At 41.1% G+C, this 18,526-nt stretch overlaps 2 protein-coding genes across 2 annotated transcripts; both read left to right on the top strand.

The window, feature by feature from the left end:
- Positions 1-1,631: 1,631 nt before the first annotated feature.
- Positions 1,632-12,373, top strand: LOC139623987 (protein FAM171B-like). The gene is made up of 8 exons (XM_071482748.1): positions 1,632-1,952; positions 5,715-5,948; positions 6,716-6,808; positions 6,957-7,115; positions 7,889-8,059; positions 9,089-9,205; positions 9,543-9,666; positions 10,902-12,373. Exons 1-8 carry the CDS (start codon positions 1,763-1,765, stop codon positions 11,848-11,850), a joined length of 2,037 nt encoding a protein of 678 aa, XP_071338849.1. The 5' UTR covers positions 1,632-1,762; the 3' UTR covers positions 11,851-12,373.
- A 587-nt stretch (positions 12,374-12,960) lies between these two features.
- LOC139623856 (uncharacterized) lies at positions 12,961-16,050 on the top strand. Its single transcript, XM_071482491.1, has 6 exons — positions 12,961-13,119; positions 13,504-13,774; positions 13,860-13,988; positions 14,133-14,273; positions 14,415-14,446; positions 15,495-16,050. The coding sequence occupies exons 2-6, from the start codon at positions 13,507-13,509 to the stop codon at positions 15,780-15,782; spliced, it is 858 nt and encodes a 285-aa protein (XP_071338592.1). The 5' UTR covers positions 12,961-13,119; positions 13,504-13,506; the 3' UTR covers positions 15,783-16,050.
- The last annotated feature ends 2,476 nt before the right edge of the window (positions 16,051-18,526 follow it).

Below are 18,526 nucleotides of genomic sequence, written 5' to 3'. Positions count from 1 at the left end.
AGGATTCACTCAAGCTTTTGGTGACAGAAAGCTTTTTGCAGGCAGATATCACAGAGGAAGCCAGCCTTCAGGTGCAAGATATAATAAAGTGAAGCAGGGTTTAACACCTACCTCTGGAAAGTGTCCATGTTTAATTTCTAGATAAGATTATTGGCTGTGATAAGTAGAGCTTGTTTTTTTTTTTGTTTTTTTTTTTACTCCTAATTTTAGAGTTTGATTTCAAGATGGTTTTGTAGGGGTCACTAGCCAGACACGTGGCTGACCGGAGTGGACATTCATTACACATGCTACTTGTAATGCTGATGGTGACTCATGCCAAACCAAACAGGTTAATTATATTTGCAGTTTCTGACTGTAGAAAGGGATGTGATCAATGCTTATAGCATCACCAGGGTTTAAGAGGTCATCTACCTGGTGCTGATATGAGTGCAGTTTTACACTTTCAGCATCTGAAGCAAAACAATCAATATATGTACATATATGTAACAAATTAAAGAAAAAACTCGAATAAATTAAAGGAAAAACATGAATATATTAATGGGAAAAGCTAATGAATGCAGACGGCAGGTGAGGGGTCACTGCTCAATGATTTGATGGCTATGAAAGAACAACTCTCTCCATCACCATCATCAAAACAAAGGTGGCTCAAGGATGGTGCTGTTTATTTGTGAACTCCTGTAACTCCTGTCGAAGGTCACATTGAAACAAAACAAAAGGGAAGGAAATGAAAAAGGATGCAGAGACACAGACAGTCAAGTTCACCCAACAATCTAAGAAAAAGACAGAAGACAAAGCCCTTACATCTGTCCTGTACTATTTTCATTTGTCTCACCACAGAGAGAGCTAAAGCAGTCCTGACTGTATATTTCCCACCAAAGTTAATGTAGGAGAAGAAATCTTTAAAAAAGGCCTGAGGCAGAATAAATGTTTAATGGGTGCATTTATTAGACGTGGAAGGTCCCACAGATGTAGACATAACTTTGAAATAAATGTCCCCATAAAGCCCTGAAAGCTGCAATGTCATTATTACAACTAGGACTGATAACACTAACATTAATACCATAACTGCTGCTCTCTGTCACTGCAGCTCTATCATTACTGCTCCCAACCACACTCCCCTCACGATGACTACCACTGCTGCAGCTCCTGATATCACCGTCACACCATCACTGCGTCTTCTATCACACAAGCAAGCGTGTATGTCACATTCCTTTTCTTTAAAGGCCACAGTCTGAACACACTTGGTGAACTGATATTGTATTATCCCCATCTAGTGGTCGAAAGCAGCTAATGCAAGTGCATTAGCATATTAAACTCCATTGAGGGAACAGTTCAGTTATATGTGGCAGTCATGCTATAAAAAAAAAAAAAAAAAAATCAGCTGATTCTAGGATGGTCCTCAAGTCTCTCTCTCTCTCTCTCTCTCTCTCTCTCTCTCTCTCTCTCTCTCTCTCTCTCTCTCTCTCTCTCATACTACTTGTTTTACAAGTTTTTTTTCTTTTACTGAACAATAAACTTAAACAACAAACAAATAAACTATATATATATATATTTTTATATGTATATGATGTATAATGTAACGGATGGGTGGACAGAGCAGCTCTGCGTCGGCCTCAGGAAGCAGCTGAAAGGGGAGGAGCTAGCTGCGCTGTGTGAAGAGTGTCTGACAGGAAAGTAGTTCTCATGGCGGTGGATCGAGCATCTCTGTTCCTGTAGAAGTTGCAGATGAGTCCCGGGACCGGCCGCCGTCTCTTTCCCAGCCATGCGCCTGCTGATCGGTGTGATAGCGCTGATATCTGCGCTGGCTTCGCGCCTGCCCGGCGGAGCGGCTGCAGGCTTCGCTCCGACTGTGGGACACTCTCTGCATGTCGATGACGGGAACTTTTCAAACCGGGATCACATGAGACAAGAGCCCTTTCAGTACCACCAGCAAGTGATGGCTCCCCTGCCAGGTTTGTATAGATTCGCCACTCAGACTGCAGTTAACTGGTCGGGATTATTACTGGCGTTGTGTGCTTGATGCTGAGGATGTAAACTGAAAATAAATCACATTGTATCTTGAGATTAAACGGTCATGTTGATATTTCTTGTAATTTCTACTAACCATCACATTAAAAGGCTTTTTGTAACAGATTAGAGACGAAGATGTCCAGATTTAGTGGAACTGGACCATCTGTATCAGGATTTGTTCACAAATCTGCTGATCTGTTCATGAGTAATAAGGGATGTGAGAGCTTGCTGCTGTCACCTCATGAGTAACGCCTACTCCATCTGTCTCTTTTCACTGCATCCACAACAACAAGGCATCATTTATCATTTCACGTCCGCATCATTTACGATATCAGATCATTTTAAAGTTGAACTTGAGCGTTGGCCAAAAGTGTGTTAAACATATGTGAGGGCCAAACAATATCACTCACTCAGCAAACCACCTGTTTAGACTACATCATTTGTAGTCTGCTCTCTAAGTGAGAATATACTCCCTCTCCCTCCACAGTATGTCAGAGACAACCATCTTGTTGTTTACAGCAGAGCAGTGCAGAGGGTCTGAAAGAGGGATTTGTGACCTTGTTTACTTATCAACTGATTCATGTTTAATTCATGCTCCTGTAGGAGTACATTACCATCCATCATCACATGACCCCTCTGCATGGGTTCATGATTTAACACTGGGAAATGTACCCAAGCATTCTGTTGTGTCTTGAACCAAACCCCAACCCACCCCTGCTGGCTTGTCCTGCCAAAGCATCCTGTCCCTTCAGTACAGAGCAGACTCTCAGGGGAATGACTGCCCACTTTCTTCTTCTACTAAATAATATGAAAAAAAAAAGAGAAGGCTGGAAATACAAATGTACAAAAAGCACCTTCTTTCTTGAGCCAGATGGTCAGTTCTAACATCTTCATTGTTGTGTCCTTCATAATAGTCAGAGCAACAGATTTAAAGATCTAATCATTTTGCCCCAGGAGGGAATTTGACGACAGGACTGGTTGGAGTTAGGGCATCAACTCTTCACCTCCACTCCTCCCTACGTGTCTTTTGTCTCAAATCTCAGGTCATTTTTATTTTTGCTGACTTGTGCTTGAAACTGATTTTGACCCACATATTAAAAGGTGCGGGGTTTTTTTTCCTCTCCATTAGTGGAATGTGTGGCCTACTTCCAACACACACACACACACACACACACACACACACACTTACACACGCAAGCATGTTTGTGGGGCGGGGTGGGGGGTGTCATCAGAGATAAGTCCCTGTTGGACCATCTGTTTATCTTGCTTGGTGGTCTCTCGGAAACGACAAGTCAACATGTTTTTGTTCCTTCCTCGTGATTTTAATGATAGTCTGTGGTGACATGATGACACTGTGTGCTCTTCGTATGACAGCAAAAGCACATTTAGGTGCTTTTAGCCACAAAACGTGGTGTTTTCAATAATTTTAAGTTGCCATTCTAATATTTACTGTCTTAATTTCAGAGACAAGAAGCATTGTGATTTCATCTTTGATTCATGGAAATATGTCCATAACATAGTTTAAAAAGTCTAATGTGCACATGCTGATAAAGAAAAGCGTTTGAAAACACCACCGGGCCCCAGAGCTGTCATGTATAACAGTATTCGAGCCACATCGCGCACCACAGGGGATCTATTTCTCATCTGCCTCGCTGGCCTCAGACAGCCCTTTTCAATATACTTCATAACCCTCTGTGTGGAACGGTTCAGTTCGCCAAATGGGGAGATTACAGTAATCTGGCACGACACACCTCCACTTCAGATTTAGTGACCCCCTTCTGCTCCGTTTGGCCACCAACACAGAGCACACAGACAGAGGAGGCTGCCTCTCCCAAAACAAGCGTCCTCTTGTCCATCTGCACTGGCAAACACTTTGTATCTCAGTGGGTTGACTCTTAACGCAGCCAAATGTAGATACTGGTTTCATATTGTGGCTGGAAAATGCCGGACCTCCTGGCAGCTCCAGGCGTTCGTCTGCATCTGATCAAAGGGAATCGTTATGGGGGGTTAGGACAGGGATTGATCTGGTTATCTGGCTTTGGCAATGGTGTGAAAGCTGGTAGCATAAGGCATGGCCTCATGAGTTTACAGTAGAGCTCTGGCAGATCGTTTAGCAGCAGGATTATGAGCAATCAGACTAGCTGCAAATTCAACCACTGCTCCTGCCAGTGTTGAGTTGTCACCATTAGAGAGAGACGCTCATGGCATCATAACTGGTGAGGTTGCTGCTATAGCAGTGCTGCAGCAGGTAGGTGCTGATGAAAAGTCCAAGAAGGACCTTTTTTTTTATGGCCTCCTAGCACAAAATAACTATGATATACTCTGGAGGGCTGATGATGAGCTAGCTGCTGAGATTTATGTCTTCCAAAACTCACTTTCTGGGCCAGACTCCACAGAAACGGTACAGTGGAGAAAATTTATAGCAGGGACAGAAGGTGAAGGAAGATACCTTGGTGCTGCCCAGTGCCAGCACAGTTTTTGCAGCTGTGCATAGCACTCTTGGTGCTGAGCAGCTTCTTTGAAGCAGCTCCATCAGTTTTTGTTATGGGGACCTTTGGCTCAGATTTTTCCAGCTTTTTTGTTTTTGCTCTAACCTCATGCTATGCTACCTCCACTGCTCCATAGCAAGTGTGTTTGGAATGCTAAACTTTACATTGAAAAATTCACAATTTAAAGTTACATCAATACTTTATTGATCATCTGAGGGCAGGAGAGCAAGCTGCAAACGTAACACTGACATATTATCACCCTGTAAAGTTGTTGTCGACGTGTTAGCACGCAGTAGCCTATAAACGGTAAACTTGCATCCAGAAAACCAAAACAATTAGAGTCTAAACTGATCTGCAGACACCTCTGACATTGCACATTTTAATTTGATCCATTGGTCATACACAAATATCGACTAGTGCAGCTTTAATTATCATGCGTCCCTCAGGCATTGATTCTTGGTAGGATCTGCTTATCTGCATGACGACCATTTGTTCACAGTGAGTGGGCAAGAAGTGATGTATTACTGAACCTCCCTTCATTCTTATGCAACACTGTTCCTCTTAGAAATAAAGTCTTGTTGTCATGCATTTACTATTAGATGTTGGTGCGCTGTGTGAAAGTGGCTAATTGGGTTTGTGGATAATGTGTCACATTATCATTAGGCCCTAAATGAGATTCTCAGGGAGCTACCTGAAAACATGTAATGATTAGGGCTCCCTCATGAGAACCACTTTATCGGAAAGGTGTACTGTACTTAGCTGTCTGCGATGCTGATGGAGCATAATGTCCTGAATGCTTACTCTGTTGTTCTAGTTGCCCGGTTTGTATTGTGTGTCCACCTCTTTAAAATCTGCTGAGATTAATTGACTGATATCCTCGAGGGGGTATGCAAATTAGCCGGCCTGTTGTGTTGTCAGTAAGGCCGACTAGCCTGCCAGGTTAACTGGAGCTGCAGCCAACTCCAATCTGTTAAAGCAATAAAGGACGTAGTTGTACTAGATAAAAGCGGTAGACAACATAACATATTACAAATTACAGGAGCTTACAATGCAATCTGGTGCAAGGTGCAATTCTGAGACTGGAAATTTTTTATTGTGTTTTTGTTACAATGAAAGATTTGATTGTGTGTGAAGCTGTAAACTATTGTGTTTCTCCAAAAGCACCTTGACCACAATCCCTCTTTATCTTCACTACAACCTTTTTTTCCTCTACAGGTTCTTCCTTTAACCTGAAGGTCCAGGTTAGCGACGTGCTGAGTCGGCAGCCCCTGAGCCAGGCAGTGGTGGACGTTTACATCAACTACACCTGGGCCAACACCAGTCTTACTGGGGAGGATGGCGGCGTTTTGCTTCGTGTACCTTACCAAACTGGGCTGCCCATCACACTTGTGGCCAGCAAGGACGGCTACATGAGCTCACTGCTGCCATGTATAACCAGCAGAACGCCAGGTGAGATGTTTAATGTGTGTATGTGGAGGTTGTTTAGCTGCGTCACCATGGTTAATGAGCTTCACCAGATGTGCAAATTTAAGAAAGTGTCACAGTGTTGTTTTTATTTATCGCTGACAACATTTACACGTACATTTAGACTCTTACATCGTTTCAACCTCTGAGAAATCGCTGCACATCTTCAGTTAATATCAGGTGTGTGTGTGTGTGTGTGTGTGTGTGTGTGTGTGTGTGTGTGTGTGTGTGTGTGTGTGTGTGTGTGTGTGTGTGTGTGTGTGTGTGTGTGTGTCAGTCAAACATGTCAGTGAATCTGCAGGGGGGGAAACATAGCAGTGGGTTTTCTGTTTCCTACTGGGACGCTTCAAATAATGTCCTGTAAAGAAGTGGTCGGAGAAAATACTGACATGCATATACTTAAGTGATTCTCCTAAAAGAAATTTCTGGTTGCCATGGCCACGTCAATTTCTGCTCCACAGTACTGCACTTGACACCTAATTGGATAGCAGGAGTGGGCAGCGCCCACGAAAATCTATTTAGGACATTTCTATTGGCCCACATGTGGGATGTGTGTGATCTTCTGTCTCTGAATTTTGACCTGAATTTTGAATCTTGAGCTACTGTTTTTGTTGTGAAAGCCTCCATCACTTCTTGCCTCTGTGTGACTTGATGTAATATAATGTCACGCTGCCATCTAGTGGAAAACATGTTCGTTCTTAGACTGAATTCTTATAATCTCTTCCCGTCCATTTCTCCTTTTACTGTTTCAGTATTTTCATCAGTGACCATGTCACTACTTGGTCTAAATCAAGGAAACATCTGGCTCTTTGAAGATTCTGTCCTGATCACCAGCAAAACATCTGGTACAGTATAAATGAAGTCCCACCTCTTATTTCTTAGTGCTCATGCTCTTTGTCTCCTTAGTTGTCGTTACAATCATTAATTTTAGGAAACATATCAAATCATATCAGCTATTTATTTTTTATTTTTTTGTTGTCTTTTCTTTTCTAGATGCTTCGTCACAGCCTGTTGTCCAGTTTCCCAAGAGCTTGCTGAATCTGACAGACAGCACTAATGTCACCTCTGTCAGAGCCTACCTGACCATCCCCAAGCTGTCATCAGAAGATGGCAGCCTTCTCAACACTCTGGGCATCCTGAGCAGTAAATCAGGTAGGTGGGTGTGTGTGTGTGTGTGGGTGTGTATGTGTGTTTTAGTGTCAGTATACAAGCAGTAAATAGTCAGATTTTTAACAGAAAGTGGACTTAGTTCCTCGCTCTCTCCAATTCATAATAAAAGTCAGTGTTATTGTGCATGTGGAGATTTAAGTACTTTTTAAACTAGTGTGTGAATTTTAATATTTTGTCTTTTGTGCCATCTGGTGGTTGTAATATTATAAAACGACTAATTTTAAAGCTTCATTATTTGACTATTGTAAATGTTTTTTCTTAATTCTTTCTTACTTTCTCGTATTGCATAGTTGTCTTTCTTGTTGATTGTGTCTTTGTGGTTGCTTCTGCTCGCTGCTTCTAGTTCTTCTCAGACCTCTCTTGAGAGAGGCTGCCTGAAAAGATTAAATAAAAATATAAATAAAAATTGACACAGGTGCAAAGAATCTGGGCTGAAAGCAGCAAATACCATAAACTGCACCAAAATTCACAGGGAATGTTTCGGTCTTTCTTTTTACAGTCACTTAAATAAATTCTGCACAAAGTGGCTGTATCAAAGTGAAATCAGTGTCACTGTTTGAGCAGGACAGTCAGTCTGTCACTGTTTATACCACATTATCCAAGCAGCAGTCAATACTATCAAACTACTGTGGTACCACTTAGCCGAAATTCCCTTTACCTGAACTTCATTCAAGAAAAGATAAGTGCTAGTAAATTGAATTTACCCAGAGGACATATTATCCAGCTCCTCCTCAGCTTTGTCTTGTTTTTTCAAGGATACGTGAGTGTGGAGTTGAGCCCGGTGGCGGCTGTGAGTGTGCAGCTTTTCTCCGGAGACTCAGAGTTACATGTGAGTGGGCCCATACAGATCAGCCTCAGCATCCCTGACAGCTGTGGACTTCAGGTGTCAAACGTGGTTCCAGCATGGTTCTTTAACCAGACCACTGGTGAGTAGAAATGTGATTTGTGATGACACACAAAAATCTTTGAAATTCTAAAGTTGCCTTCAATTAGACAACTAACCCAGTGGCTGTCTGTGAAATGCTAAAAAGTTCAGTTTACTTCAAATCAGCCCACTGGTCTGCTTATTCAGTGGCTGACAGTGGTTTACAGTCAACTCAGTGGTTTCAACAATCTAACATCAGGTGGCCACTTTCTATCCCCTGTAGAGTAACAGAGCCCTCTGACAGTTTATGAACCCCTCACAGAAGGCTCCTAACTTCGGTGCATAAAGATTGTAAAGTCCTTGAATATTATTTTACTTACACATGCAGTTCATATTTTCTCATAATCCAAGGCCCTTTATTATGTAAAATGTTGAAATGCAGTAAAATAAACACATTAAAACAAAAAATTACTGTCACTTTTAGAGTGATGGATTGTGATATATACATACAGACATATATAAATACACACATTATATTTTTATATATATATATATATATATATATATATATATATATATATATATATATATATATATATATATATATATATATATATATATATATATATATATATATATATATATATATATATATATATATATATATATATATATATATATAAAAAAATTAAATAAAAAGGTAATCGTGTCAACTTTACCTTTTTTTTTTAGACAAATGTAAATAAATGTTATTTACAGATAATGGTGGCAATACATGTCAACATATTCTGGCAGTAGAACAAATGTGTGTAAGTACATGTTTTGCCACTTATATATTGCCATTTATTCACATTTGTCTAAAAAAGGTAAAGTTGTGTTTACACTTTTACCTCATTCTTGGCCAAAAAAACTACGAACGGTCTAATTTCTCAATCAAGTTTTGGGTTATTTGGGGTCCACAAAAGAAAGTCCCAACATAAACCTCCAGTGTGAGAGATAGTTGAGGCTTATTCTTTTTCTTAAACCATACAGTGTTTTCCTCATGTCATAAAGCTTCTCATTTGCTTGTTTTGTGGTTTGTTGCACCCAGGAGGATGGATGAGGAAAGGACTTGGGAAGGTGGTGTTGGTGGATGGAAAGCTCATGTGGACGTTCACAGCTCCTCATCTAGGATACTGGATCGCAGCCCCTCTGTCATCCAGCAGAGGCAAGTGCTCACCAGAGTTATCCAGTATTCGTTTGATAGGACCATCTGTGTGCACAGCAGCAACACAGCAACATAATCGGTCAATGTATAAAATGGAAATGAATTAATTAATGACAAGCAACAAACCAACGTTTTTGTGATGGTTGTAAATCTGGTGTAAAAATTGACAGTTCTCATTGCGGCTGTAGATTTTTTCTAACTTTGGAAGCTAATGGGGAATCAGATGTTTTAAATAGCAAACACTTAAATACACAAAGCAAATAGTTCTTTTTCATCCACTGTGATATTTATCGCGTGTCTGTTCAGACTTCTTCCGACCGTCTCACTTTTGCTTCAGGTTTCTTTGGACTCGACAATCCCATTGACTTCATCTTACACCACTCATCTCTCCTGATGGTTGTGCTCGGAGGACTGCTGCTTGTGGTCATCTGCCTTCTGCTTGGATTATTGTGTTATCGCAGGTAACAAAGTCTTTCATCTCTTCAGCATCCTCTAAGTGGTGATGATATTAAAGTGATTGCCTAGAACAACATGTAAAGACACACTTAGTGGTTTTGTCACACAACAAATGTAAAAATGTTTTCTCAGCTTCAAGTATTTCTTTCAGTATATCTTCATTTTATGGTTGAGCTATGCTTCATCTGATACAACTGGAGGATGTAGTTCCTGTTTAGTTGTAATTTTAAGTAAATCATATTTTAGGGAAAATCTTCCCAGTGTCACAAGCTAATGGTTCCCCAATAGCTTCCACACAGAGGTCACTAGTCTTCCTGGGGTCCACACACAAATAAAAACAATTATTAAAATCACACTATATCAGTAAAGCAAAAAAAAAAAAAAAAAAAAAACACACACACAACAAAACAGAATAATTAAAATAACTTGACATGTAAAACAATAAACAATAATAAATTACAATGAAAACAAAATCAAGATTGTCACAAATGCACATCAACAAGAAGAAAATAAAGACAAGTTACAGAAACCACAGTGAGATCTACATGAGATTTATCAGATTTTGCTTCAGTAAAAAGAAAATCTGCTCTTGGTCTCTCTGATGATGGGGAGCAGGCCTGTAAAGGACACTTCTCACCGACAGATGACCAGTGCTTGATATGTTGTATACCCCAGACAAAAACCTGTTTAAATACTTTTTTTTTGTCAAAAAACTATTATAAAGTGTGTTATTCCATATATCATGCTGCATGAACAACAACAACAACAACAACAACAACAACACTGATGTTGTGTAGGCTGCTCTCTGCTGTTAGCATGTAGTGTGTTCAGTGTGTTCCAAACATTTACCCACAACATGGTTAATTACACTACATCTGTGCTGCAGTGTCACCTCCTCACAGCACTGATTATTGACAAAGTCATACGGCAGTGATTTCAGAATGTGTTGTGACCCATTTGTTTTCTGCTATGACTCTGGGGGGGCTGTTAAAATTCATCGTATCTGTGGTAGAATGACTGAAGCTGCCCTTCGAGCAAGCTGCACATTTTAGAGCCACTTTTCAAACCTCAAGACCCTGATTATTTTCACTTCAGTGTAAAAAAACAAACAAATCCATAGTGATTTGCACAACTGAATGTGTCTATATCTGAATAATCAGTGTTTGCAGGATGAACTTTTAGACTGTTTCATTTCTTTGGCCTCGCTCTGCTTAAAGCAAACGTTCTGTCTTGTCTGCAGACGTTCCCTCAGTGAGACGGAGGCGAAGACGATCCCTCCGGTGATGAGAAAAGACCAAACCACCTCCACGTGTGACGATGAAGTCTTTGAACTGTATTCAAGGGGCGCCGCTCATCCACAGGATGGGCTGAACCAATCATTCACAGAAAGGGGGGACAATCGACGCAATTCCTCTCTTAATTCAATGCACAGTGTGATAGCCAATCCCGGTGCTGTGGCCATCACGCTGGAGTGTGCCGACCTGGACCTGAACACCGAGCGTAATGACGGGACCTGTTTATTCAAAACCACGGAGCAGATGAGAGTTCCGACATCTCTGACTGAGAACTTGTTTTTCTACAACCAGCCTGTCGCCATCCTTCACGCTCCAGCCTTCTTCCATTTGGAGGAGCAAGCGGAGCAGCCCCAGTGGAGCAAGTCGGCTACTCTGCCCCGTGCAGGGGCTTCAAACAGTGCTGCCACCGAGCCACTGAGTAAAGACAGCTTCACCCAGACACTGCCAAAAGGTCCGTCTGCCATCCAGAACCAGGCGGTCGAAACTGAGGACCAGCTCGGGGTTTTAGAGGGCTCTCAGGCAGCAACCTCCACCAACACACCCAGGGGTCCCTTCAGCCTCCCAGAGTCGGTGTCTGTCCCGGGAACATTAAATAAAATCAGGGACAGCAGGCGCTCGGTGCACGCCTTAGGAGAGTTTGATAAAATGCCCTTGCCCCAGCCTCCCCGGGCCTGGTTTGTATCTCTGGAGGGAAAACCTGCAGCTGAGATCCATTACGCCGTGTCAGAGCAGCAGAGGAGACGGAGGCCAGTGGAGAGTCGAGAAACCAGTTTAGACTCGGGGGTGGACATGAGCGAACTGAACCAGCCACCTGGACGCAGGGCTGTAACACTGGAGCGCAACGCTACTTTTGTCAAAAGCACATCCAGCAGCAAACACGCACCTCCACAATAAAAGCTCCTAATACCTTCCTGCCTACAGTTCCCTTCATGACAAACGACATATTGACCTTGTTGCTTAAATATTTACATAGTAATGTTTTTATGGGCCCATTTCTTCCAACCATCAGATTCCACATACTTTGCACTCCAACCTCTGCACATGTTGAAAAGTGAAAATGTTGAACAGTTGTCATGGCTTCTGTAACGTTAAACATTAAATGCCAAAAACGTCTCATAACCCACCTCCTTTTTAACAAGCTGTCTCCTCTCTCATCTTCTGCCTCATTTATATTATTTTCAAATATTCAAATAACATCTCATTACTGATATTTTTGACCAGAGGTCAAACGCTGCCTTTTTAAGGCTACCTTAAAAAGTCTGAATGCTTATGTTAGTTTATTAATGTTATTGATTTATGCTCGTGCATTTAAAGTGTGTTTGTGCAAGTTTTGGTGTATTTTGCCATGAAGTGAATCATTTCATTATATTTTAATACAAATGAATAAATAAAACTGACATTTCCTGTTTCAAACCCACATTTATATACTTCTTGTATTTAGATACAGTAACATAAATAAAACAGAAAAATGTAATTTATTGTTATAATTGAGGTTAAAATTACCTGAAGCAGCTGAGGAATATTTGCTCTCAGCATATTTATGTTGTCTCAGTACATTAACTCCGGCTTGTGATGCTTGAGAGAAGCCCTGTCTACTCCTGGCTAACGAAGACTGACAGATTGTATATCATATATTTCTTACTCCACTGCCATTATTTAACAACCTAAGAACCTTTGGTAGCAGTTCCAGCATGTAGAGACATTCCCCTCAAAACCTCCCTCTAAACCTGAGCCCAGACACGTATCATGATCCACAACTTCACAAAAAGACTGTAAACTGTATAGACAAGAGATTTGAGCAGACATCAGTAGTAGTGGTATTATTTTAGCCTATTATTATTTTCTACCTTGTTAAAAATCACAGCTACAAACATAATAATTACTGGTTGGCTGCTCTAGACTGTAACTTACAGCAGCATGTAGTCTAATCATTTACTGTGCTCTGCCTCAGAGCCTGCCATGCTGAAGGTGTGGCCTATATGCCAGATCTGTACAGCCCACATACCACACAGATACTGAACAAGAATAAGGAAGTACTTAGGTCTGACCTTCAACTTTGCACCAACAATAGAGGCAGGGAGCAGCGATCTTTTGGTTTCTGTTAAGGAAAAGACACTTCACCTTTTTCCCTGCTGTTTCGTGAACAAGTCACACCAATTATAGGTAAGTCATGTGCACTATTTATTCTGTCATAAAGAGAAACTAGTCTGCTAGTTAACCCAGTGATATTCTGCTGATGTTACATTTATATATGAAAGTATTAACTGTATTGTACATACAGTACCCTGTAAGGGTTTCAGTCACTAAAAGATCATTTGCAGTTAGTGCAGTGTTTTATGCAAACAGAAGCTGATGAGAGTTGATTACAGAATTTACCCCTGAGGCTAAAACCTATACACTACTGTAATAATATCAAACACAAAGCACTGGGTGAATGTTTTAAATGAACTGTATTATGGGAGGGAACCAACAAATCCTCATTAGACATGTTCTGTCAAACTGTCTGACTTTCTGTTAACATGCAGAATATTTCCTGTCTGGTCCCAGGTCATGGACAAGCTGCAGTCAGAGCAGGACCAACTGTGTATGTGGCTTTCAGATGACCCTGATTACATCCTTGACCAGTGTGGGGATATTCTATCTAGGAACGAATTCCGACAGGTAGAAAAGCAAAGCAGTGCGCTCGAGAAGATGAGAGCGCTTTTGAAAATGATAATTGAAAAGGGAAAAGACGCCTGCCAGAGCTTCTTTGACATCCTGAGGCAACATCAAGCACATTACAGGCAACTGCAACAGCTTTTCAGCCCTAAAACTCAGGGTAAAGCTCAGATTCTTCCTTTCAGACTTCAGGCTTTTACAGACTAACAAGTTCTGATGGATTTTTTTTTTTTTTTAATCTCCAGGGTCAGCTGCTCGAACAGTGGTAGCTGATAGTGGCAGTGTTGTTACCGCCAGAGAAATAACAAATACAAAAGCAAAGTCCCTCAACGTGATGATTGAAACAGGGAGTGGTTCAGGGTGTAGTCCGTCTGGTAAGCACAAAGACTTCTCAAGTACTTCCTGTAAAATGAAATCGAAAGTGAAAGACTTTGCTGTGCTTCAGTAAAGACAAGTTAAACCTGTTGTACACTGTTTTGGTTTGAGCATTTTGAAAACCCAATATATGTCTTGTTCAGGGAGTGTTGGTGGACAGGTTCCCCAAGCGGATTACAGTGCAAGTGGTGGCAGCGTTATATGTGCTGATAAAATATATGGTGTCACTATTGACGGCGACATCAATTTTTCAGTGTCGATGAACACGCCACAAGTATGTGCAGGTAACTTTTTGCCAACTTCTTGTTGGATATTTGTCCAGTATAATAATCTGAGTGTCTCTGTCAGTGTCTCATTCATATATCAAAGCATTTAATGATAACAGACTCATTTCTGACTGGAAAATGATGCTGCTTTCTTCTCAGGTACAGTAGATAAGGCACTGCCTTCCTCTCAGGTACAGCACACACACACACACACACACACACACACACACACAAACTTTAAAGTCAGGCTGAATGGTGATATTAGCCCAGTGGTGTAATTCAGACTAATACTTTGCACTTGTTAGTTTATAGTTGCCAAGAGGCAGTATGGTACAGGGGTCGGCAAGTAAGTTTGGTCAATCTCATGTAATACAGATGGAGGACCAGAACATAATCAAGTGCGTATGTAAGAAAGTGGTTGACAGAAAAGCAGCTGCTTTGTTACTGTTCACATGTGTGGCACAGTGGGCTGCTGTTATTGTTTTCATAGCAACATCATATTTCTGCTTTTAGCTTAGAGGTTTGTCAAAAAGCAACAGAACCTTCCGGTCAGGAGGTTTCAGGATGAACGCCCACAGTCACTTGAAAGCATTGCAGCAAATAAGTACAAAAATAAATAAATGAATATGAAGGAAAAAAAAAAAACAAAAAACACCTTTCTCACACCGTAGACAAAATTGCTAAAAGAGGAAGTGATTGTGTGGGTAAAAAAAAAAAATCAGATTATCAAAATAATCTGATGGGCCAGATAATATTGCTGATGGGCCACAAGTTGCCAATTAGTGGTCTAGTATCTCATTCTATCTAGTATTGTTTCTGTTTCTGGCAAGTGGATTTTATCATCTCTGGACTGAGCCAGGCCGGTTCTTTGCCCCCGATTCCAGTCTTTATGCTAAGCTAAACTAACTGTCTCCTGGTTCTGCTGTCATATGTAATAGACAGAAATGGGAGTGGTATAATTCTTCTCACCTATAACAGACATGTATAGCAGGAAAAGGCAGCGCCAGACCAACACTGACCATACAGGGAAATTTCACAAACGTACTTTCAAAGTGCATGTTGAAATATAAAAATGTTGTCCAAGACTTTGTCCCACAGTTGCAAAAAGTACATTTTCGCAAATGCAAAGGACCCATTTCATACAAATAATCCCCCAAAATGTAATGAAAACAAGAAAAAAAAAAAAAGAAAAGAAAAAGTAATTTATGTTTGATTAACAAAACCTGTTGTCTTCAACAGAGCCCCGCTGTGAAAATGATCACGACGCAGAAGGTAGAACTCATCGACTGCCTGAGGGCGGATTGCTCCTTCATTCTGCAGCACGTTCACGCCAGACAAATTGTCACAGACAGACAGTATCAAACGCTGAAAGAAACCTCTTCGTCAGAAAATGCTGTCACCAATCTGATCGATCAAGTTATTGGCAATGGTCAAGAATCCTGCTCTCTTTTCACTGAAGTTCTGAAACAGCCTGAAGTTCTCAGTACATTTCCACAGCTCAAAGACATCACAAGAAATTGGTCCTGAGGAACAGTAAATAATAAGTAATGTGTGTTCTGTATGTACTGGTTTTTTTTAGATGTTTTAACTTACAGATTTGTGTTTGTTCTTTTAGGATCATTCAGTCCGAATTGATCAACATTTACAGAGAGCGCCACACACTGTGAGGCTGGAAATCATGGTTGCTGCACATAATCTACAAAACCACCAGAGGTCGCAATTGTGCAAGTTTTGTTTTTAAAGTTTTGATTTTGCCATGGTAATAATTAAATTTGCAATGCACTGCTGGACCCTGTATACTTACAATTCATTATTCTACATAATTTACAGTGCTACAACCAGCTAAATCGGTGTTATGATTCAGCTTTCAGACAGTTTTATTTACAGGCAATTCACTTTTGACTTTCACTCTGGAGAGGGAAACATGTGGATGATAAAACCCAGTGTGTAAGAAACATCCCCGACCACACATACGAGACAGTTTATGCAGGCTTTCGCCCAGAAGAGTCCATTAGTTTGATCAAATCCTGCCATCAGCCTTAAAGCTGCATGCTGTGTTACCTCTCGGTGCCTAAAAACTTATTTAAGAGACATGGTTGGCAAATAAGTTAGCATCACCTTTAATTAATCCCAGACCAGGGTGTGTAGGGTTTACCCAGCCAGAGCATTCAACTCCCACACAGTGAACAGACGTAGACAAGATCACATCCAGCTGCCTCCGCTCTGCTGGTACACACAGATACTGGCGAGTGTCTCTCTGCCCTGGACAGAGGCCGTGGATGTCTGGCCCCCGGCCCAGCGGACTCTGGATGTGTGGAGTAAGAGCGCAGACGAAAGGTGGCTGGAGAATCCGTTTGGAATGGAAACAGTCTGACGCACTTAGTGGATCATAAAACACCAGCAGGATTAGCACGGGCCTATGGGGGACAGTGAATGACAAACACACTCCAACACCCTCGTGTGAACTGCACGCTTGCCTCACTACCGTACATCTCTCTAGCATTTTTATCGACCTTGCCTCTTGAACACTTGGCACGTGTGTTATTTTGTGTACTTCCCTTCAGCACGAGTGAAATCTTGAGACTTTAACTGATGAAGTTTTGTTTTTGTGTTTAGTTTAGTTTCGTTAAAACTGATCCCAGTTAGACCAAATACAAACTTACAGGCAAAGCAATGTGCAGCTTTAGGTTCCACTTCTGGGCAGTGTGTAGGAGTAGTCTAATACTTCCCACCCTTGTCTGTAAGATTAATTGCCTCTGATTTTTTATTTTTTTTTTTTTTTTCCCCCCTCCATGAAGTTTGCTCGTGGAAGCTCGCTGTAGCATGAACGTTACAAGAAGAGTTTTCCCAGACCCTCCTCTGCTCCTGGGACAGAGATTATCACCACATGGATTTCATGATGACATCCTGCTGATTAGCTGAAATACTGATTTTAAATTTTAGACGACATTCTGACAATGTTGGTGGCTGATTTTTCCTCAACAAGCAAGGCCTTGCTAAATTTGCCTTAAGTTAGAAATACAACAGACAACCACAGACAAAGTGTTCTGTCACGCTGACATTTCTTGGAGACTCCTAACACTCATGGTCTATGATGACACTGAAGATCAGAATACATTTGCATGCCCTATTGTTCTACTTTTCTCCTGCAACACGGGGGACATTTTTCACATGCCACTGCACTGCCAAGCTTTCGAAACGTGAACCCCCACCAGGCCAGACAGCGAATGCAACCCGGCGGTGAACAGGGGGTATCTGTTACACAGGCAAGAGGCCAGCTCAACAGTATTTGTTTTAACAGCAGGCTATTAGCAGGCATGTTTGACTTGTGTATTTTACAAGGGTTTCCTGTCATGTCAAAAATCCTCCTCAGTAGTAAAGATGGAGGGGTTTGGTTTTTGTTTCTTTCAGATTGTACAGACTGAAGCTGAGCGTTAAAACTGCTCAGAGAGACACAGGACAGAGGTGCAGATGTTTTCATGTCAATGTACAACCTCCTGTTTGTGATCTCTTCAAAGACTATACTGAAATATCACCAGTGGCACACACTGAGTGTATAATGCCAAAGATTTTTGGTTTAAGTTGGGGGAAAAATAACATAAGGGCCTCAAGACCATTTAAACTACTAATGGTGGCTATAATATGTCAAATGTTGTGTTTACAGCTTGTGATGGCAAAAAATCCATTTATTGTAGCCAACCCCAACCTTAACCACAAACCAAGGTTAATGGTTTACCCTGTGGGGACCAGCCCCATAACATGAGTGTGTGAACACACCTCCCACAACAGGATTAATACAAACACACAGACACACACACACACACACATTTTCTATAAAAGGATGTTAAGTCGTAAAATTGGTTCGCAACAAAACACATTTTCAGCATTTTTGTGCTTGCATGAGACAAGCAAACACAAAGCAATGGTTAGTTTTGTTTTGCAGCCTGGAAGTTACAGGGACAACAGAGACTTATTCTCACAGTTTGCTGAAAAACGTAATCTCACATATTAAAAAACTGATCTGTACAAGTTTATTGCTGCAGCAACCTGCAGTGGTCCTGACTCATTGTCCCGGCCTGTCAGGGCATCGCAGATGAATAACTTTTAATAAAATGTTATCTGTTATCTTGCTTAAGAATATATTGATTTTTTTCCATTGATAGTGAAATAAACCAACTTCCTTATTCCGCCTGGGAAACTCTGCAAAATGCAAATCTTTGAAAGTATTGTGGGTACTGTAGTTTTCAGCAAATGTAACTCAAACAGAAGTT

Source organism: Trachinotus anak, unplaced genomic scaffold, assembly GCF_046630095.1.
Source record: "Trachinotus anak isolate AG129_WGS33_773 ecotype Australia unplaced genomic scaffold, CSIRO_AGI_Tana_v1 ptg000001l, whole genome shotgun sequence".
Classification (NCBI taxonomy): Eukaryota; Metazoa; Chordata; class Actinopteri; order Carangiformes; family Carangidae; genus Trachinotus; species Trachinotus anak.
Note: the sequence above shows the minus strand (reverse complement) of the source record. Positions and strands in the feature narration are given on the sequence as shown.

Coding starts and splice junctions, on each gene's coding strand:
- LOC139623856 (XM_071482491.1), top strand. CDS start 13,507: ATGGACAAGCTGCAGTCAGAGCAGGACCAACTGTGTATGTGGCTTTCA. Junction 13,989..14,132: donor TTCAGGGTGTAGTCCGTCTG/GTAAGCACAAAG, acceptor TGTCTTGTTCAG/GGAGTGTTGGTGGACAGGTT. Junction 14,274..14,414: donor CACGCCACAAGTATGTGCAG/GTAACTTTTTGC, acceptor CTTTCTTCTCAG/GTACAGTAGATAAGGCACTG.
- LOC139623987 (XM_071482748.1), top strand. CDS start 1,763: ATGCGCCTGCTGATCGGTGTGATAGCGCTGATATCTGCGCTGGCTTCG. Junction 8,060..9,088: donor GTTCTTTAACCAGACCACTG/GTGAGTAGAAAT, acceptor TGTTGCACCCAG/GAGGATGGATGAGGAAAGGA. Junction 9,667..10,901: donor GGATTATTGTGTTATCGCAG/GTAACAAAGTCT, acceptor TCTTGTCTGCAG/ACGTTCCCTCAGTGAGACGG.